We start from the raw sequence: 22638 nt of genomic DNA, 5'->3' as shown, positions 1-22638 counted from the left end.
TACTCAGCCTTTTTATTATATATATCATGTAGTTGATATTTTATATTACAAATAGTTTTGTATAGATTATCTGAATAGTGACTTGCCAATTCTTTCTCGAATTTTTGGATCTCTTTGTCTAATGTATTTTCTTTCTTCGCATTCTCGTTTTTCACTTTTGAGGTGTGAGCAATAATTTTCCCTCTTATATAAGCCTTAGATGCTTCCCAAACCGAGGAAATTGTTTCTGTAGAGCCAATATTAATTTCAAAAAAAGATTTAGGATCCTCTGATAACATATTGCTAAATGACACATCTTGTAGCCACACAGTGTTAATCCTCCAACGTCCTCTTTTCACATTATCTGTGTTCAGGTCAACATGTAACTCCACTGTGGCGTGATCACTGAGGGCAATAGCCCCTATGCCACAGTCCACTACTGAGTCTATTAATGAGTTAGACATCAGAAAAAAATCAATCCTTGAATGAGATTTGTGACAGTGGGAGTAAAAGGTGTATCCCCTCTTACGTGGGTTCACCAATCTCCATATGTCCACTAAACTTAAGTCCTCTGTCAGCATATGAATTGCAGCTCTGTCCCTGGGTGAAACCACTGGGCTTACTCTTATCAATTAGTTCGTCCATTACCTGGTTGAAATCCCCTGCTAGTATGACCTGGCCCTGCATGTTTCCTTTCACTCTATTAACTTCATGAAAGAAATCAGGTTCCTCCTTGTTTGGGGCGTATATATTACATAGCACTGTCCTGATTCCATTGATCAAGGCTTCAATTCCAGTAATTCTACCGTCCTCATCATTGTGTTGTTTTAGCATGACAAAACTTAGATTTTTATTAATGAGAATCATCACCCCATTCTGTTTACTAGAGTATGAGCTATGAAAAACCTTCCCTACCCAACCTCTTTTAAATTTCCCTACCTCTTCATCTCCTATTATATGAGACTCCTGAATAAATGCTATATCTGTATTTTTAGATTTCAAATATGTCAGAACCTTCCTCCTTTTAGTGGGGTACATCCATTTATGTTCCATGATATTATATTAATGTACCGGTTAGCCATAATTTCTAGACATGTAAATACTCTTTGACCTCAGTTCTCTCATCATGGTTTAAATAATAACTAAACACATATTCAAGACGCTGTCCAAAACGTTAGGCCTTCTTAGACATACTGTCTTAGTGCAAAGATAAAACATGCAAAACACAAACATAACCCCAGTTAAAGCAACCCAGAACTCGGTGTTTCTAACTAACCCCCATCCTGCCCCCCGATTAACCTGAACTAAATTAATCGTGTCTGTGAGGCGCATCCTGTAAGCTCGAGACAGCACAGCTCTTCCTGCCGCCCACAAACCATCATCAAAGTTATCTTGTTCCCACAGATTCACACACCCTTCGTCTGGTTTTCCATAAAGTCCCCCGGTCCTCTATTCAGCATCTCGCACAAACTTCTCTGCGTCCTCGCTGTCTCGAAAAGATTTCTTCTGTCCTTTCCATGTGAAGATGAGCGTTGCAGGGTAGACCAGCCTGTGTCTCACATTTAGCTCATGCAGACGTCTCTTCACTGGAGTGAATGCTTTCCTTTTCTCTGCCAACTCTCTGGACACATCCTCAAAGAAGGACAGTTTACAGTCCTCCCAGTCGATCCCACTTCTCTCCTTAGCCACCTGCAGCACCTTGTCTCGGGCCGATGAACGTAGGAAGCGCATCAGTATGGTCCTGGGCGGTTGATTCGGGCCCGGTATGGGTGCCAAAGAGCGGTGGGCACGCTCAATTTCAAACACATTGCCGGACAGCCCGAGCCCCTGAGAAATTATCTTTTCCACATACTGAACAACTTTGCCCGTCTCCTCCTTGCCCTCTTTCAGTCCCACCACTATTACATTATTTCTCCTGCTGCGGTTTTCCAGGTCTTCCACTCGCATTCACAGTGTTTCCAGTCTCTTGTCACACTTCTCCATGCTTTCCTCCATTCGTGTGTTTACATCTTCCACGTCCGATATCCGTTGTTCTGCCTCTCCCAGCCTCACTTGTATGCTCTCCACCGCATCTTTAAGCTCTTTCGTTGTCTCCTTAATTGAGACAACATCTGCCGCCACCACCTGAAGAGTGGCACTCATTTTCCGTATTTCCTCAAACATTGTTTTATCGTCAAACCCTCCTCCAGGTTTAGGGTCGCTGTCACATGTCGGTGTCGGTTAGGTGCGTTCAGGTGTTGGACTGGTCTTTGAGGCTATCTTACTTCTCGTCGCCGCCCCTTTGAAAAAGTTAGCTTTGCTGTTATCCGACATTTTACCGGGAAAGTACACATTTTTGGTCGGGAACTGGTATTAATTCTTGTCTTTAACACAGGACTTCAAGTTTCAGACTAAGAACGAAGTGTATGTCTCCAACTTTACATAATTAGCTGATGGTCATGAGGAGCTCTCCTACTGTGCTGCCATCTTCCCTGCGGTCCCACGTGACCCCCTATTTTCCATTTTTTATAAAATTGGTTTTGGCTATGTGGCTGGGATTCTGTTGGCAGAGCTGGGGTTGATCAGGAAAATGCTGTTTAAAATGTCTAATTTAAATAGTTTATATCTTTCATCGTCATTTTAGTTTAGTTTAATGCCAAAACACACACTGCTTCTTTTTTAATGCACCAAGAGGATGGTGCAAAGAAAGAAGGAAAAGGTTACAAAGGTTGCTGAATGTCTTAGAATCCCTTTGTATTTTACTGTGCTCTTGTGTGTTTTATGTCTCAGTTTTTAAGCGAAGTTGGGGAAAATTAGTTTTCTTTCATGCACTGCGCCTGAAGCACTTGCTGATAGCCCAAACTGCCTCCCTGTCCCATTTATGAAAAATCTTTGTAGAACAGCACACCAAAACCAGGCCAACTGCTTTGATCAGCCACTCGATAGGAAAGATTACAAGCACTTACAAGCTATCCTTGCCTTTTAATATTTTAAGAATGTTTTGAGTCACGTTTAAAAGGAAGTGCACAGCACAACAGTTTCTAGGCAGTAATAGTTTCCATTTTGGTAAAAATGGGATTTCATGCCCTCTTTCCCACAGGACCGTGTGACCAGCAGCAACCCTGTCCTAATCTCTGCACAGATTAGCTGCGGGCATGGTCCAGGGTGGCAATTGGCTAGAAAACATCTTCCCGTCTATAAAACATAAATCTGTCAGAATTACTAGTGGCTTTCAAGGCCAAATACGACACAAGAGTTTTAAATCGACAGTGCTGATTGATAATATTTAGTACCTGTTAATTATGTTATGGCATGTTGGCTTTATTAAAGCATTTCTTTATTTTTAGGTAGTGAAAAACAATTTAAAAGATAAGAGAGAGGGCCAATAACCCATGGATGCAGCAGGCAGGGTATAATGAGTATGCAAGCTATCCGACCCAAAGCTAACGATATTTTAGAATAACAATCTTAAAGCTGCAGTAGGTAACTGTAATAAAAATAAATTTTTGTCATATTTGATGAAACTTTCAATACATCCTGACAGTAGTACATGAGACAGATAATCTGTGAAATCAGGTTCCTCTGGCTCCTCCTAGTGCTCCTAATGCCATTTGCAAGAATCCACTAGGCCTGAATGAAAACAGCCATTTTTTTTCTGTCTCATGTACTACTGTCTACACACTGTCTAACTTGCAATACTACATTGGCGGCTGTGGATAGGAGGAAGAGCGGGTTGTCCACTAATCGGAAGGTGGTCGGTTCGATCCCCAGCTCCTTCCGCCACATGTTGAAGTATCCTTGAGCAAGATACTGAACCCCGAATTGCTCCTGATGCTGTGCATCGGTGTGTGAATGTGTATGAATGCGTTAGTTTCTGTTCGATGGGCTTTGCCATCACTGAGTGAATGTGTGTGAAAGGGCGAATGTGGCATGTAGTGTTAAAGCGCTTTGAGTGGTCGGAAGACTAGAAAGGCGCTATACAAGTACAGGTCCATTTACATTTATTTGGAATTTGCAAACAATGACGATATTTATTGATAGCATGCTGTATAATAACAACCCCTTTGGTTGAATGTAATGAAGCATAAAGCAATAGAAATCCCTGTAGTATAGGCCTAAACTGAACAAAACAAATGGTTGGAGTGGGAGTTATTTGTGTTCCTCCTCCCCTTTTAATACTGTGAAGTGATTCACTGAATTAAACACTGATTTAGGTTCAGGCGGCATATTGGTGGAATTAGCTTTTGGACAAATACCATGGCCATTCAAAGTTGTTTTTCAATGTCTCTAGTCCACAGAGACACAAACCTGCCATTATAACATACTAAAGCTCCCCATTGAAACAAGATTATCAAAGCTCTTTCACCAGCTGCTTTGGCATCAGGACACTTGAGGTGTTAAAGGTTAATTTTTGCAGTCTGTTGGTAAAACGCCAGCATCTGTGTGGGGATTCAGTCCAGTAGTTTCTGGTTGCATAGGAACCAATGCCATAGGGGCCATTGCTTCAGTACCCAACCCTACATCTGACATTGAATAAAATTCAAACCTGCTCAGAAAAAAACACTCCAAGATATCTGAGATTGACGGCAGATCATTAATTAATCTATGACCCCCGTCAACCTTCTGAAGGAATTACAATATCAATGAAGCTCCACCTACAACTGTCCCCTTGAGCTGATGGATCCTATCTGAAATTTATGTTTTAATTATAGTCATTTTCATAAGAAAGGAGTTCATTTAACAAAGCAGAGGTACAACTAACTGTTTAGTGAGCAGATGATACAAATTTCTTCAATTAAAAAATATCCACTGTGTGTGTAAGTGTGCGTTCTGTTTAGGGGTGTTGGGGAGAATGGGATGGAAAGTTTTAAAGCCACAAAACTCATAACCTGCCTGCCCTCCAGATAAATATATTATGGTCATTTAGTGTTCCAGCTCTTATCCAGTGCCCCCTTAATAAAATCCAATATTATCGCAATATGTCAGCAGACGAACAGAAAGGTCTCACCCTATCTGAACCCCAGGCTGCTCCTGCATGAGCGAGTATCCTGCCTCTCGTCTCTTTAGATGAGATACTTGTGTTTTTACCTCCAGTGCCAATTGATGGACCCAATTACAATCTCTTGGGAGATATAGGTAATTGCCTGACTCATGGCCTTTGTTGTCAGTAGAGTGTAGCGGAGCAAGCACTTTTTAATGAAGTCATCAACCAGCCTTCAAGTGTGTTGTGCAGATAAACAGGCAATGATACTCTCCCCGTTTTAACCCATAAAGTCCACATGAAACAGGAAGTGCTATTCGCTTCCTCATATTTGCGCCTTTCCTGTAAAAACAGGCAGCTAGGGAAGAACCTGTCGTGGATACCGATAGGTGTTTACAGTAGCCAAAAGCACTAAGTGTGTGTTATGCCCCCACTGCTATACTATGCTAGTCTTGTATAATAAAGGATCGTCCCACATTGATTCAGTAAGGGACAGTGCATTTTATTTTTCAATACGAGACAGTATTTGTCCTTTGTTTTCGTGCACGTCCTACTCTCATGCAGACACTACATTTTCGCATGCTTTGAATGACAAGAGTTTCATGAGACATAGTGACAAGTATTAAATCACAATTTGACAAATACCTCCAGCTCAAGTCTGCCCATAAAAAGAAAGAGGCAGACTAAATACAGATCTGAATGGGTCTGACGGATCACGAGTGGATCAGTCCCGTCAGTAGGAATACAAAAATATTCCCCCTGGCAGACCGTCCAACCTGAAGCAAGATTCTGCAAGGAACACAAATTGGTCCATCAAAATGAACCAGAATGCAGGAAATTAAGTGTTTTTAACACTCAAAAGCTCATGGAGGAGGACCTTGAGACCCACCGCTTGATTTGTGTCTTCCAGGCATGGGGCTGTAGGAATGCTATGCTTTATTATTCCACATTTAAGGTGGCAACCCTAAGCCGGAGGGACTCGGGACTGAATACAGTCTCTGAGAATGATGGTGCCAGTCAGACAGAAAACACAGTACAGCTGGTTTTCTTTCCGTGTTTGACTCCTGGCACCCCGGGCTGAGTCAGTTAGGTTAGCTGTACGGCTGAATAAGCTACTGGCAGTTAGCAGTTCACTATTTAGAAATCTTTCCATCAGGAAACTGAAATAACTTCAGTACTGTAGCCTTATTCCCTGTTGGTCTCAGAGGCTGTGTTGAATCCTGTTCCAATCCGGCTGCTGAGCATCTGTTGCCGGCTAATGGCAGATACACATTACCTTTCCTTCTTTACTTTAGCAGTCAGTCAATTTCAAAAACAGATAACTATCTAGAATGATTCCTTGTTAATGATAGACAGCAGGTAGGTGAGCGGTAAGATGGCCGGCAGTCTCTGCATTGATGTGATTAATTATGGTATGTATAACAGTGACTATATAATGACATAGCCTCACTTTTAAGAATAGTATCTGCGGTATCATTTACTATAATGTATTGCTTAGATGATACGTTTGGGCTGATATTGTCTTTTTATTGAATATCAGCCCATCAGTGTTATCTACCTCTGGTGTGATTGATGTTTCTGCCTGAATGCACTATAATCAAATTTTGTTTCCTTTGCACATTTCAGTAACACATTCAGCTGTTTTTAAGCAGTTATTTGTTTAAAGGCAGCTGTGTCAAGAGGTTTTAGTTGAATGGACACAGAGCGGTCACGTGGTGGCCTTGATCCCTGTGCCTTGAAACAATTCAATTCAATTCAATTTTATTTGTATAGCGCCAATTCATAACAGAAGTTATCTCAGGACACTTTTCAAATAGAGCAAGTCTAGACTGAACTCTTTATAACATTATTTACAGAGACCCAACAGTACCACCATGAGCAAGCACTTGGCGACAAGGGCAAGGAAAAACTGCCTGTTAAAAGGCAGAAACCTAGGACAGATCCTTCGGCTCTAGGTGGGTGGTCGTCTGTCTCGACCAGGTAGGGTGAGAGAGAGAGAGAGAGAGAGAGAGAGAGAGAGAGAGAGAGAGACAGACAGAGACAGAGAGACAGACAGACAGACAGGTGTACAGCAACAACAGTACTGGTAATGGCAGTCTAGCAGGACCATGGCAGGAGGCTCCACCAGGATCGATAAGAACCTGCGAGACGAGAAAGCACAAGAACTCCGGGGAAGAAGTGAAGTTAGTAACATGCATTAATGGAACATGAATGAGTGCAGAAAGAGAGAGGAAGAGAGGAGCTCAGTGCACCATGGGAAATCCCCCGATAGTCTAGGCCTATAGCAGCATAACTAAGGGATGGTTCAGGACTCACCTGATCCAGCCCTAACTATAAGCTTTATCAAAGAGGAATGTCTTAAGCCTACTCTTGAATGTGGAGAGGGTGTCTGCCTCCCCAACCACAACTGGAAGCTGGTTCCACTGGAGAGGAGCTTGGTAACTGAAGGCTCTGGCTCCTGTTCTACTTTTAGAGACTATAGGAACCACAAGTAGCCCAGCATTCAGAGAACGTAGTGTTCTAGAGGGGTAATAGGGTACTATGAGCTCTTTAAGATATGAAGGGGCCTGACCATGAAGAGCTTTATAGGTGAGGACAAACACATGAACCACAGTACATCACACATAGCTAAGTTAAGTTACAGTGCACAGTTTATTAGAGCCAGGATTAGAGCTAAACTAACCCGCTATCTTAGGTCCAAGCTGGGTTAATTTAGCTCTTATCCTGACTTTCTGCAGTGGTCTTTGTCTGGCTACTCTGGCTAAGGCAGTGATTGTTTCAAGGTCCGATGCACTTAATCCAGTCCCTGCTTTTCATTGTTTAAAGCTGATGCCCTATTTTTGTCACAGACTCCCAAAGGCTTTCCAGGCTTCCCCCAGCCCAATTTTACCCCTGGTTGTCTACTTTATGTTGACCACTGTATATAAACCTGTCCCTTACAATAATTAGCTTTAATGTTAATTCCTTCAAATCAAATCACAAGGGAAAACATTTTTACGACAAATGGCAAAAGTTCCTAAAAAATTCACCTAGTTTCCTTTTAAACTCCCAAACACACCCCACTGATAGGGATGCAGTTCGGGAACCAGTTACAGTTAAGAACTGGTTCCAAATGGTCTGATCATCAGAATCATATGCCTCCGAGCTGATCAATTCCATCATCAATTCCAGACAGTTGCACATTGCTGATTTTTTTACTAATAAAACCTAAAGGAAAACAATGCCGCACAAATATTATTTTATGTCATACATTTTAAATGATGGTCAGACTGTTGCTACAATTATCTCTCAAGCTGCAACCTTTTGTCTACTCTGTTTTTACACCGTGTTCAGATTACTAAAACAGTGCCGTTGATGATGAAAAGGGGCCCACTGTTTTTCCACACAGAAAATAGCAGAATCGACAGTAGCATTGGCATCAATGAAATTCCCATCCCTACCAACAGAGCAGTGTGTGTATTTCAGTCCTATCTATCTTAATCCCGACATTGTGACCTTTGTTATCCCAAGATAACAAAATAATTTAACTATCTTGAGATAATGGCATTAAAATTTTTTTTTAATCCATCACTGTTTAGAGCTAGCCTACAAATTTAAGGGCAATAAGCTAGAATTTGGATGAGGTGGATAGCCATTAAATAGCTCCCCAGTCAGACCTGTTGCTCAGCCATCAAACAGTCATTTCACTGTCTTAACAAATAATTTTTTTTGCTTGCATCCCGCCAAATTCAATTCTTTGTCCTGCTATGACTCAGGACCAAATTATTTTGTAGGGAGGGAAAGTACTTATTGACCACTATGTCATCGAAAATTAGGAAGATAAAAAATTAAAAGCTCTTATGTGACTTTCAAATACTTCCAATTATTCCATCTGATTATTTAAAGGTTAGTTGACCCAGGGCGTTAGATAAAATAAGAATGAATGGTGAATCACAACTTATTAGCTGTGATAAGATAGCTATGATACCTCTTCAGCTCTCCATTCCCTCAAAGGTCAGCACTACCAAGATGGCTTGCTTTTATTCAACAGTTCAGCACAGGGTGAAAGTGGTAATTGCAGCGATTGCACTGTAATGAGCTGAATACACTGTTTTGAATGCCAGTGTGACCAGACCTTAAGAGTCACTACATTTTAAGTAAAACAATTAAGTAACACATGACTAAAATCGTTAATCCGGTGCAAACCTACAGTTAAAAACCACCAAGATCTGAGGGGATATGATACCATTGACCAACTGAAATGCAGTGTTAGCTGAATACAATTTTTATTTCTCTGAGTTTGAACATTGTTGGAAACATTTGGGATAATGTGAGTATACAACTCAACTACATATAGAACATAGCTCTAGAGTTTATAGACATTTTAATGTGTAAATGTTACATATTATACCTTTAACCATAAAGGTCCTTACAGTGTAAATGTTGCACCACCACTGATCCAGTCTTAAAAAGTACACATCCCAACAAGAATATACATGTGTTGGAGGTAACTATCTAATCAGAATACTTGGCCTGTACTATATGCACAAAAGCCTTTACATACATTTCAAGATGGACAAAAGCAAAACCACTCAGTCAGACTAGCAGAAGACTCCTCTGTTCTGTTGTTTTTATCACTGTGCCCTTTAGACGCAAATGTGTCCTCAGGCATCTATTCACTCCACCATTCCTATGTACCACACATATTCTCTTATCCCACTCCTTCACATATAGAGAGAAGGAAGGGGGAGAAGGCTGGCATGTGACCAGCTCATAAGACCATAATATCATCTAGTTTCTCCTTGCCCCCTCCACTCTTTCCTTACTATTATGCCTCCCTTCTTCACCCCACTTCCCACTTCCTCCTTACTTTCTATTTTGGTCTCATAAACACATCTCCCTCTTGTCACTGTGTTTCTTCTCCTCACTCCTCCCCCTCCTCATGTCACATGGCTGAAAACATGCAGTAGGATAAAACTCCAGAAGCACAGAGCAAAGCGGCTGGCGCAGCATCTGTGTGGGGCCATGGCAGGCTGAGGCACAGCCGGAACCAGCTCAGCAGAGTCCAACTGTGTAAATGTATAATTAATGTTATATGTTTTGTGTTTCAGAGTCTTCTTGGGTAAAAAAATAAATGAATGCATTTAAAATTGGAGTTGACTGCTGTGATAATGCTTATCAGACAAGCACTTACGCCTGAGGACCGTGTTGAGCCGTCACAGTGAACCTTGGTGTTTTGACAACCCTTTTTTTTCAGCATAACATATGGAATTTTTATTGGAAGCAGTGCACAGATCATCCATGCTGGGAGGGGAGTTTTCACAGAGTGCACTGCGGCTGCACGTGCTGCCTCATATTTAATTACTTAGAGTGTCGTAGCACAGAAGCATAAAGACTACAGCAACAACACAGCAATTCCATTTTACCACAGCCCCCCTGAGATTCAGCTCTGTGTGTGTGTAGAAACTGTATTCTGCTTGTGTAGCCTATTTATTTTTCTGCATGCTGCTCCACATGCACACTCCGACGATGTGGGAGTCTGTGTGTGTGTGTGTGTGTGTGTGTGTGTGTGTGTGTGTGTGTGTGTGTGTGTGTGTGGCAGATGGTACAAATGCTAGGTCGGAGTGAGTGGGAAGACAGTGATTATAGGATTTACTGTTTCTCTATAGGTGTGTGTGGCTTATATCTGTTTTTTTTTTTTGATGCTTTATTTTTATTGCCTTTTTTTTAATGCAACATATAAACACGATTTGAAAAAAAATAAAACAAAACAAAACAACATCAGAAAAGGAACATGCTGGATTGCCATGTCTCTACAGTTTGTTCCAGTGATAATGTCAGTGTTATAGTCCTTATCCTGTCGTTGATGTGTGGACAGTCCATTTCTCCCACTTTTCTCGACTTTGTTCCTCTTGAGGCCTTATCGTATGGGTCAACTGCTCCATGACATATATTTCATTCACAATTTTCAGCCAGTCATCTTGTGTTGGTGGATCTGGTTTGTACCATTTTCACGTAATTGCTTTTTTACAAGCTGCTAACAAGATTTTCAACAAGTGTCTGTCCTCTTTTAACATTCCCTGTCATATTGCCAAAGTAAAGTAATACACATGACTTAGGTATCTCATAATCCAGAATTCTGACAATAACCAGGTGAACATCCTCCCAAAATTTTATAATTTTAGGGCAAAGCCAAAAAACATGAGAATGATCTACATTTGTTGCCCCACACTTTCTCCAACATGGCTGTGGTACCGACAGGTATTTGTTCTGGATTTTAGGTATGATAAAGAATCTAATTAAGTTCTTCCAACAAAATAATCTCCAAGCATATGATGATGTGGTTGACTGTTGTGTTCTCCAAATATGTAGCCATTCATCTTCAGAAATATTCACTCCCAGTTCTCTTTCCCATTTCAGCTTCACGTATAAAGTTGTATTCCCTCTTCTCTCCGTCTGGTCAAGAGAACCGGGGATGAAACGCCTATCATAGGCTATCCATTGAATTAGTCTAAGCTCTACTAAATTAAACCACATTTTTAATGTAAATTGTGTGACCATGTCTACATGTTCAATCATACTTTGGTTGTTCTCTGTCTCCAATAAGGCTTTGAATTTCTCTTCCTTGCACAAATTGCTCAAAATTTTTCCATTTTGCTACATAATCTTCATCACACCAACAAATTACAGGTCTAATTTGTGCTGCATGAAAATATTCCTTAAGGTTTGGCAGTGCCATGCCTCCCTTATCTTTCCCGATCTGTAGTGTTTTAAATTTGATTCTTGGTCTGTGACCATTCCATATATACCTTGAAATGTTTTTATCCCATATTCTAAATTGTCTCTCAGGTATCTCAATAGGTAGCGACTGAAACAGGTAGAGGATACGAGGGAGAATATTCATTTTTAAGGTCTCTATTCGTAAACCAGTGTTTAGTGGAAGGACAGCCCACCTATCCATATCGTTCCTAATTTCCTTATCCACTTTGATGTAATTGGCTTTGTATATTTCGTCGATTCTTCGTGTTAGGGTGACCCCAAGATATTCAATTTTTGTTGCATTCCAATTCAAGTTGTACTTTAATTGTATGTGTTTAGGGGGGTGATAATTGAATGTAAAATTTGTGTTTTAGTCAGATTCAGCTTATATCCCGAGCAGAAACCAAATGTTTCAAGTTGGTTGATTAATATGGGAATACATGTGTCTGGGTCCTCTAAATAACAAATCATGTCGTTAGCAAAAAGCCCAATGGTGTGTACTTCTCTCCCAACCTTTATCCCTTTGAGATCTTTATTCTGCCTGATTGCTTGGGCCAGGGGCTCTATGAAAATTGCAAACAAGGTTGGTGACAAGCAACAACCCTGCCTGGTAGACCGTTCTAAAGTTATGCTCTCAGTCAGGCTGCCGTTTATTCTTATCCTTGCAGTTGGTCTTTGATAAAGTGTTTTAATACATTCAACGGCTTTGTCATTGAGTCCGAATTGTTTAAGAACCAGGTATAGAAAAGGCCAATTAACACTGTCAAATGCCTTTTCCGCATCCAGGCTTATCAAGGCTGCACTAATATTTTTGTTTTGGATATGATCCATGATGTGTTCTCCTAATGTTATCATGGGTTTGACGTCCCTTAATAAAGCCGTCTGATCTTCCTCAATAATGTCACTAATAAAGTGCTCATACTTTTTGGAAATAATAGAAGTATATAGTTTATAGTCTATATTAAGTAGTGATATAGGTCTGTAGTCTGAACAAGTCTCGCTGTTATTTTTCTTAGGGATCACTGATATTACTGCTTCCTTCCAGGATGGGGGGATTTTACCATATTCAAGTGTATAATTAAATGATAATTCAAGTAGTGGTATAAGTTGCTCGCTAAATGTTCTGTACCACTCAGATGGTAGGCCATCACTGCCGGGAGATTTACCTTTTTTTAATTTATTTACTGTCTTGTATTTCTTCTTTTGTAATGGGTGAAATCAGGAGGTCGTTCTGATTTCTCCCAATTGCTGCTAAGTCTAGTTTCTCAAGAAAAGCTTTCATTTGGTCTGTATCAGCAGATGGGGGCTGGCTATATAAATCTCTATAATAGTTCATAAATTGTTCAACTTGGTCATTACATCGATTTGTGTTTACATCGCTATCTTATGATTGTCCGTCCGCTTGTTGTTTTTTAATCTTTCCCATAATTTGGCCTATATCTTTATGATGGAATGGGGGTTTCAGCAGGAAAATCAGAATAGGTTTATTGCCAAGTAAGTTTACACATAGAGGAATTTGTCTTGGTGCATTGGTGCATAAAATATACAAATCACACAAAAATCACACAAGAATAGAGTACTTTGGAAATATAAAAAAATAAAGATAAAAATATAAGAAAAACTGTACAGGAGACGGGAGTGCATTAATGTAATGCATATATACAGGGTGGGTATAAGAGTCAGTGTCAATGGGGGTTCCGGGCCTTGTTAATGAGGCCAGCTGCAGACGGAAATAAACTGTTCTTGTGGTGTGAGGTTTTGGTCCTGATGGACCGCAGCCTCCTACCAGAAGGAAGTGTTTCAAAGAGTTTGTGTCCGGGGGAGGGGTCAGCCGATTGAATGATACGCTGCAGTCTGCCCTTGTCCTTGGCAGTGGCAGCAGCGTACCAGATGGTGATGGAAGAGGTAAGGATGGACTTGATGATGGCGGTGTGGAAGTGCGCCATCATCATCTTTGGCAGGTTGAACTTCCCCAGCTGCCACAGGAAGTACATCCTCTGCTGGGCTTTCTTGGTGAGACTTGAGGTCCTGGGTGATGATGGTACCCAGGAAGCAGAAGGACTCCACAGGGTCAACTGGGGAGTCACACAGGATGATGGAGGCGTGTGGGGCTGGGTTCTTTCTGAAGTCCACAACCATCTCCGCTGTTTTCAGAGCGTTAAGCTCCAGGTTGTTCTGGCTGCACCAGGTCACCAGATGGTCAATCTCCCATCTGTAGGCGGGTGAGGGTAATTGCAAACTTCAGGAGCCTGACGGACTGGTGACTGGAGGTACAGCTGTTGGTGTACAGGGAGAAGAGCAGAGGAGAAAGAACGCAGCCTTGGGGCAATCCGGTACTGATGGTCTGAGAGACAGAAACATTTTTCCCCAGCTTCATGTGCTGTTTCCTGTCAGACAGGAAGTCTGTGATCCACCTGCAGGTGGAGTCAGGCACAGTGAGCTGGGAGAGCTTGTCCTGTAACAGAGCCGTCTGCCTCCAGGTTTCTCACTGTCCCTGCCAGTATATATACAGTATGTGCCTGTGTTGATTTCCTGGCTTTACGGGGCCTATCAGCTTTGTGTAGCTTCCAAACTGTTTCCAAGTCCTCCAGTCACTATATAAGAACACGCTGTTAACCCTGGTGAGAAACGGCTGTTACAGTGGGATTCAGAACACTAACAATAAAATCACCTCTTGCAGCCTTCTGTGGTGCTGTAATCTACTTCACTGGCATGTAATGACCAGTCCCTGCAGAAAAACGCGATTATGCGATCGCATAATTCAATGCATAATCAGCCAAAGTCCGCATATGTATGCGGGGGCCGTATTTTTTCAAATACGCCGCACTTTCGCCGCATAAATTGCTGATTTCCGCTCAAAATATGCAGGGCTTGCATGATTTCATAATCCTTTCATCATTTTTGTTGCATGAAAGTCACATATCTTAGCAGAAAGTTGAAAAATGTTGCGTTTACTTCACACAAGAGCAGCCATTTTTCCCTGTTTGCCATGGGAACGTTATGAAGTGACATAATTATGCGCAAGAACATCATCGAAAAGCTGCAAACCCCATGATGAAACCGCAGTTTTTGCAAGTTCCCGCAATTTCATCGCATAAAATTGCAGAAATATACTGCATATTCCATTGCATTTTTTAAGAAAACGTGCCGCATAATCAAGGATTTTTGCCCGCAACAATCACAAAAAAACTTGTTTTTCTGGAATGACTGAATGACAGCTCCATGAAGAGGCCTCACAGATAAAAAACATAAATAAATAAAAATCAGACAGACTGTTTATGTCGAGAGAATCCTGTAAACCTTGACTCTTTATGAGTCACTGCTCTGTGTTGTTGACAATAGAAGTTGTGCAGTAGGGCTGAGGACTAACTGCTGCACTTGTTTTATCTCTACAGAGCAGCCAGAGCTTTCGGAGAATACCTGTCCAATACTAATCCAGAGAACCACAACGGAGCAGGTGGGTGACACACACACACACACACACACACACACACACACACACACACACACACACACACACACACACACTGTGGAAATAAAAATCATTATCTAGCAACCAACTGAACTTAACATCAGCAAGGAACTCCAATACCAGGAGTCTAACATATTTCTACATCAGCCAGTACAGCTGTATTGTAGTGGAACATTTCTCCAACTTTATGCAGTGGTACATAATATATATAATACATACAGCCTAACCTCACAACTGGAAGAAAAACAAACAATCCTGTGAGGTTTTCAGCTTAAAAGTTGCAGAAAAATGCATTTAGCTGGTTGTTGGTGTCAATTGAACACATCGGTTAAGATACCTGCCTCAAAACCAGTTCATGAGATAGTAAATAGCAGGTTGGCATTAAGGCTTGCTCCAGTGGCAGCCTCAGACTGTTGGGAGAAAAAAATGAAAAGGGCACCAGTGTGTAGAATGGTAAATTATTATTTTAAATTACATTTCAGTGATCTCATCTCAAAATGTTGTAGTATTTTGATACCGTCATTTTTTAAATTAATTAATTTCATTTTTAAATTGTACTACTAGAGCTTGCCTATCACCACTGATATACGTACCATAGTACCATAGATGCAGTGGGCTATGGGAATGTATTGTCTTGTAAGCTACTTATTGTTCAAGTAGAGACCAACCTAACCGGCTGGCTAACTGACTGAAAGCTTCTAGCACCATCTGTTTTGCAAGTACGCATGGATGAAGTTTGCTGTGCCACTTCCTAGTGTGACACAGCCTTTATAAATCAAGAAAAGAACCCTACCTGGAATGGTAAACCTGCAATGAAACTAGATAAAATGTCACTGAAACATCTGAAAATAGAACGTGTATGAAAGTAAAAAAAGATCTAGAATTAGCCTTGAAGTGAATTTCTATTTATTGTCTATTTAAGTATCAGTCTGCAATAAGCGTGTCCCATACTTGTTTATCCACAGCACAGATTGCATCCATTCCCAGGAGCTTACACTTATCCTCTGTGACCCTCCAGGACAACAGGGCTTTTGTTTCTGCCAAAGCTCACGCACCGTACCAGCCCATCCATTTCCTCTTTGCTTATTTCTATCACTCAGCCATCACTCTGCTTTCTTATCTCATCCCCCCAAAAGCTTAACTAAATGTTTACTACCATGCTGCCAACAAAGGTATATCTTTATCTTTTATTTATCTTGTACTCATTTACAAAAGCTGTATAAATTTATGGACAACATGATTTATTTGTCACTATGTTTTTCTTTCTTGTTACCTCACTCCATCTTCTCTGTCCCTGTTTCTCCAGATCATTTATTGTCTGACACCTTCCCTGGCCAGGACTGCGACTCTCCAGACATTAGCCGCTTGCATAACAACAATCTGCCAACACAGAGCCGCTGTTTGCTCATAGCTAAATCCAACAAGTCCAGCCAATCCAATCCCAGTGCTCATCCACAGTGTCAGCCTCAAGTCAACACCCTCCAGGCTCAAGCACCGTCGGGCCCCTCCAAACGTCGTCTCTCTGTTGAGTGCAGCCTTTCTACAGAGGACCCACCAGGTGCCAAAGGCCCAGAGGGGAGCGTGGTGGTGGTGAAGCCAGCCAGGGTGTACACAATCACTAGGGAAGGAGGGATGACCCTAGGGGGCCGTGGGAGCGAGGAGAGCCTGGAGCTGGAGGTCCTGAAGGGCTCCAGGGAGCAGCCCCTGTCCCAGGCCCCTACCTCTGCAAACCACAACACATCCTGCACCAGCCAGCCGTCTGCCACGGCTGCCCCTGGAAGCCATCACCGTAGTAGCCATCACCGCAGCAACCATGCCCACCAGCATCACAGTGGCACACCGTCATCATCACAGCCGATGCAGACCTCTGGCAGTGCCAACAACATCCGGGACTTGGGGATAAGGAGAGGGGGGTCGCGGGAAGACACCCCAGACTGTGTGGCCTGTATTCGGGCCCCGTGTCAAAGCCAGCGCTCCCTCGACCTGGACACCTCGCCTAGGGAGGAAGGGAAGCACCACAAGAAACTGGAGAGGATGTACAGTGAGGACAGAGCGTCAACTGATGACAGGGGTAAAGAAAGATGGATGGGAAGATGGGTAGGAGAAGGGAATTGTAGATATATACGTCAGTCATTTCAATTGCTTTTATATTCATGTGTTCACGTACAATTTGTAGAAAATACAGTGAAACCAGGTATATTTCACCCCATTTACCCTCAGATGTTTCACTCTTGTCATCATGCATTCACTAGCCTCCTCTGCTAATTGTAAGGCCCGTGTTTTGAATGTTCTCCCGGCTCATACCACGCCTTCCTTTTGTTTGCAGGGGACAATCCTAATAGCTGGTTCCCCAAAGAGAATATGTTCAGCTTTCAGACAGCCACCACCACCATGCAGGCGTGAGTATGGCATGGAAATCCGCCTTCACTCCCACTCACGGTGTCTTACTGCACCACCATCGTGTTGGCAGGATATGGCTCGACCTGTTCCTTCCAAGCTCAAATGTAGTGTTCTACTACAAAATCGTAATGAGCTTTCACACATTTCTCACTTGTTGGTTTCACCGATATATGAAGCCAGTTCCACTTATAATTATAATAAAGAACTGAACAGTCATAGTTCTCCACCTCTTTTGTTCAATGTTTAAGTACCTCTCTGTGCTATGGTGTCAGTGGCTGCTAATATTGAAATAATTTTATTAACCAAATTACATTTCCCATTTGATTTAAGTGTAATACATTCCAAAACAACAACACAAGTTAAATTAAATGTTTATTTTAATATTTACTGAAAATTATAATCAAAACTTGAGGGGAGCGTGTGTTTATCTGTCCGCAGCTAATCTCGCTTACTGCTGGAACCATCAGCCTAATATTTTTTGTGCACATTTATGAGTGTATGCTTGAGGACCTCATGTGGTTGCAGTAATTCACAATTTTTGAAAACCCTTTTTTGACTGCTGACCCCTTACTGCTTTTAACTGGCCGCAGTACATTTTAGTTGACGAAATGTAAATTTTTTTATATTTGGTGTGAAACATTTTTACAAAGCCATAGGGAGCCACTGGAGAGGGGCTAAAGAGCCCCAGTTTGCCTCCCTCTGGTCTAGACACTCAAAACACACACACACACACACACACACACACACACACACACACACACACACACACACACACACACACACACACACACAAAGGAGCCCACCACTCTTTGTGACCAGTTAATTATCACCTATCACCCAGATCTTATAATTATGACCCTGAAACAGGCAAAGTTCACCCAACATGATCTTTCCCCTTGTCTCTCCCACACTCCTTCTTCTCTCTCCATATGTCAGTGCCTCTCCTCCCTTTTTCCATCTGTTTCCATCTGCCTGGGTCACAATTAGGGTCAGACTGATATATAGACCTGAAACTAGCCTTTGATTAAAAACACTGGCCAATCAGCATCTTTCACCTCTAATATGATGGGTTTGAGAAATTACATCTTTACTACTTACCACTCCTTAATCTGATTTTGATCAGATGAGGTAGGTATGTGCACTGTCATCATCTGTCCTGTAGTGGCCCTCACTTCTTTTCATCATTGATATCTAATGTGTATGTCCTAATTAGACTGACAAACAATCTGTCCTTTCTCACTCATATTCTGAATATAGTCAAGACTTTTCCACTCAAGGTTGTTTTTTCTGCTCATTGGATCCTCTGTGAAAGTGAGAACTGCAAAGCAGTGTGTGTTTGGCTGACCCTGTTGCTAACTTCTTTTTAATTTTTTCCTCTTTTCTTCCTCTCCTCTCAATGTGGCGGCTTTCCAAACCACGACTGTAGAATATCGTGAGTAACTCTTTCAAACACCCCCACTGTTCTTCCTCGTTGCTCCTCTCTGTCAGTTAGGTAACAAGTCTTGAACCCTTTTCCTTGTGTGGCTTTGTGCTATTGGGTCTGTTGTGTCCTTTAACCCCTCAACCTCAGTGTCTGCTAGACTGGGTGTTTAAAGTTATAGATTCACTCAATCAGCTATGGTGCAGGGGACATACTATAGCTGGAATAAAATGAGAAAATACTGGATTCATTGATTGCACAGGAATATTCTACTGTCTAGTCATGAGATGCACAAATAAGTCGTCATGTTAAAGTATTGAAGGATTGGTGTTTCTTCTCTGAATAGTTGCAGTCGCTTAATTGAAGTATTGGATCATGTATGACACAGCAACACAAAGCAACAGTAATGACCTATTACACACACTTAATGTCTAAAGCTATTAGTTTATGCAACCATCATGATAAGCATATTGGTCAAAGCAAAGCATTGATTCCAGCAAAGCTCTCCATTGTGGTTAAATCTAAAGATAGACACAGATGATGAAGCTGATGAATAGGACATGTAATAATGTGGACTCATATCTAGCATCAGTGCTGCATTTAGCATTATAAAGGAGAGTCTTAATTACATAGAAATAGACACAAACAGAATAGGATTCTGTGTCTTGGCAAGAATCTGGCGATACAGTGTGTATCACGATACAGGGGTTACGATTCAGGTATATTGTGATACTGTAAGCAAGGTGATACATTTTAATTTATTTTAGAAATCTAATTTCAGGAAAGCTTTTATAGTATAAAGAACACACCACCTACTTCATAAAATCTGAGTAATAAAAGTGACTTTATTCAACCAGACCAATGGGATCTGCATTTGTATTTATCTCAGTCCCTATAACATCAGACATCATAACCCAGTTTCCATTTACAACACTGCTATCTAGCTGTTGGGGGTTTAAACAAAAAAACTGATATGTATTTAAAAATTGATACAATATCACATTGCAATACACTATCTTTCAAATTTTTCTCTTATTTGGTGACCGTAAGATAGCTGTTAGACAACTGTCACCAGCAAATTTTCTAAGCTGTAGGTAATTAATGTTATTCTCTGAGTCTAAACTTTTGGCAAATCTTGAAGGTGGTAAAAAGATAAAAGCAACACACATATACATACATATATTCGAAACTACCTTAGCTAATGATTGATGTAGATTAGCTAGCTAATTGTCTAGTGTTTTGTAAACATTAGCTAACTAAGTTAAGATACGATTACTAGCACATAGCCAATCTAATTACAGAAAAAGAGAAAGTTGCTGTTATTGCAGCAGAGAGCAAAAAGAGGCAGGACATAGGAAGGGTCAATTGGTCGTTTCCTATGTTTTCTGTAAAATAAAAAAAGTGACTTTGTTTCAACTGACTGGTTTGAAAAAAATCCCAATAGAATTCAATTCAATTCTTCAATTCAATTTTATTTGTATAGTGCCAATTCATAACAGAAGTTATCCCAGGACACTTTTCAAATAGAGCAGGTCTAGACCGAACTCCTTATAGCATTATTTACAGAGACCCAACAGCTCCACCATGAGCAAGCACTTGACGACAGCAGCAAGGAAAAACTTCCTTTTAAGAGGCAGAAACCTCAGACAGACCCCGGCTCCAGCTGGGGGTGGCCGTCTGCCTCGACAGAGACAAAGGTGCACAGCAACAAGTAGCAACAACTAGTACATGAAGAAGATGATGATGACGACGACGACGACAACAGCCACATCGATGGGGACAAAGAGCAATGATTATAATAGTAATAATAATAATAATAATAATATTACTAACAATAATATCAGCAATATTAGCAATGGGGGTCAAGCAGGACCATGACAGGAGGCACCACCAGGATCCATGAGAACCTGTGAGAACATTAGTTTATTGGATTCATTTCATGTAGAAACAAGATTGCGATCACTGGTGCAACTTATGTAGACAATCAAATTGAGTTTACAAAAAAAATTTAAATCACAATTGGAAAATTGGTTCCCAAATTATTAAAGTTGCAGTAAGTCATTTTTGTAAAACAAACTTTTTTCATAATACCGTTATACATAATTTCAATATATCCTGACGGTAGTACTTGAGACAGATAATCTGTGATAAGATCAGGTTCCTCTGGCTCTTCCTAGTGCTCCTAATGGCCTTTGCAGGAATCCACGAGACCTGGACATAAACAACCAATCAGAGCCGAGAAAGATATAAAGATACTTTGGTAGTAGGTAGTTGATTGTTGTGTATCATTCCCAGGATCCCAAAGTATCTGTATTTGATGCCCTGGGAATGAGACTCAACAATTAACTATCTGTCCCATGTACTACTGTCCGGATCTAGTGAAAGTTTCAGCAAATATGACAAAAAAGTTAACTGCTGCTGTTTTAATTCCCAGCACCAAGCTAATATCTGTGGGTACAACTTCGTAATTTAATTTAAAGTTATAACATGGTTCTGTATAGAAAATGATATTGCCCATGGTTTTTGGAATATCAGTTGCAAAATTACATTACAAAGGCATTCCTATGTGAAATCAGAAAAGTTTACCAGCCTACACTGTAATGTCACTTTTTTTCTGCTTAAAGTTGGCGGGATTACTCAAATTTTGGATTGCTTTCGGCACAAAAGAGGAAGAGGGCTCTCAGCTTTCAGAGTTTATGGTGATGACAGATGGTGGAACGACAGACAGGCTTAAGAAAAAGTCACTTCCATCATTTTCATCTTTTTGAGGGAGAGGGAAAAATGACGTAAGAGCTTTGAAGGCTTTTGCATAATAGGCAGTGAGACTCTGGTGACTTCAGCCCATTTTTGTCGTCCCAGAGCTCATCAGCTGTCTGTCTGTCTGTCAGTCAAAACCAGACTGCAGGACATGACTTCATTTCTGACATACGTTGTCAAAGATGATTCTCATTATGTCTGGCATCATGTCAGAGCCATTACTGTCCCCTCTGGGAAAGGCACACCCATGCAGGGACAGAAAAAAGGCAGAAAACACAAAAAAATAATATGGTTTAATAATCATTTAAAAAACATATATATATTAAAGACTCAAAGATGTGTCATTATTTCTAGGATGGGTAATACTGGCATGTCAACAATGTTGCCAACTCCCATTGGATAGACAGGATTTCCTGGTTTCTCCTCAGTGTCTCTTCTTGTAGATCCCTATCTTGCATTGTGATCCCAGTGTGTGTGTGTGTGTGTGTGTGTGTGTGTGTGTGTGTGTGTGTGTGTGTGTGTGTGTGTGTGTGTGTGTGTGTGTGTAGTACTTGAGAATATCCACAATATCATCTGCCCCTGGTGGATTAAACGTCCCTGTGCTGCTAACTCTAACCACTCAGTAAATCTATCCCAAACCCTCACTAACCCTTATGAACTTAAAACCACTCCTCACCTTAAACCACTTTATTGTTGCCCCATCCCACCCTGGAACTTTATATATATGCCCGAACCCAACTTAGACCCAAAGGGCTTAAATCTGGTCAATTTCATTCAACTTTGTGGCATTCCATCCACGCTAAGTTAAATCAAAACCAGAAGTGTTAGGACTAATATCAGAGTTAACCCAGATCAGTTCGGTAAAGGTTTTTCACCCCTTGAGTCAGTTTGGGTTCAGACAAACATCCTTTG

At 41.1% G+C, this 22638-nt stretch overlaps 1 protein-coding gene across 3 annotated transcripts in view; it reads left to right on the top strand.

Moving 5' to 3' along the window:
* nsmfb (NMDA receptor synaptonuclear signaling and neuronal migration factor b) overlaps positions 1 to 22638 on the top strand; it is a 55231-nt gene that overhangs the window by 7399 nt on the left and 25194 nt on the right. For 2 of the 3 annotated variants that reach the window (XM_051422312.1, XM_051422310.1), the window contains exons 2-4: positions 15073 to 15134; positions 16456 to 17220; positions 17476 to 17548. In XM_051422312.1, coding sequence (XP_051278272.1) covers positions 15073 to 15134; positions 16456 to 17220; positions 17476 to 17548 — 900 coding nt within the window. Of the gene's footprint in view, positions 1 to 15072; positions 15135 to 16455; positions 17221 to 17475; positions 17549 to 18975; positions 18982 to 22638 lie in introns of all 3 variants that reach the window. The other variant, XM_051422309.1, reaches the window with a different exon arrangement.

Source organism: Dicentrarchus labrax, unplaced genomic scaffold, assembly GCF_905237075.1.
Source record: "Dicentrarchus labrax unplaced genomic scaffold, dlabrax2021, whole genome shotgun sequence".
Classification (NCBI taxonomy): domain Eukaryota; kingdom Metazoa; phylum Chordata; class Actinopteri; family Moronidae; genus Dicentrarchus; species Dicentrarchus labrax.
The sequence above is the reverse complement of the archived record's forward strand: the minus strand, read 5'-3'. Positions and strand labels throughout refer to the sequence as shown.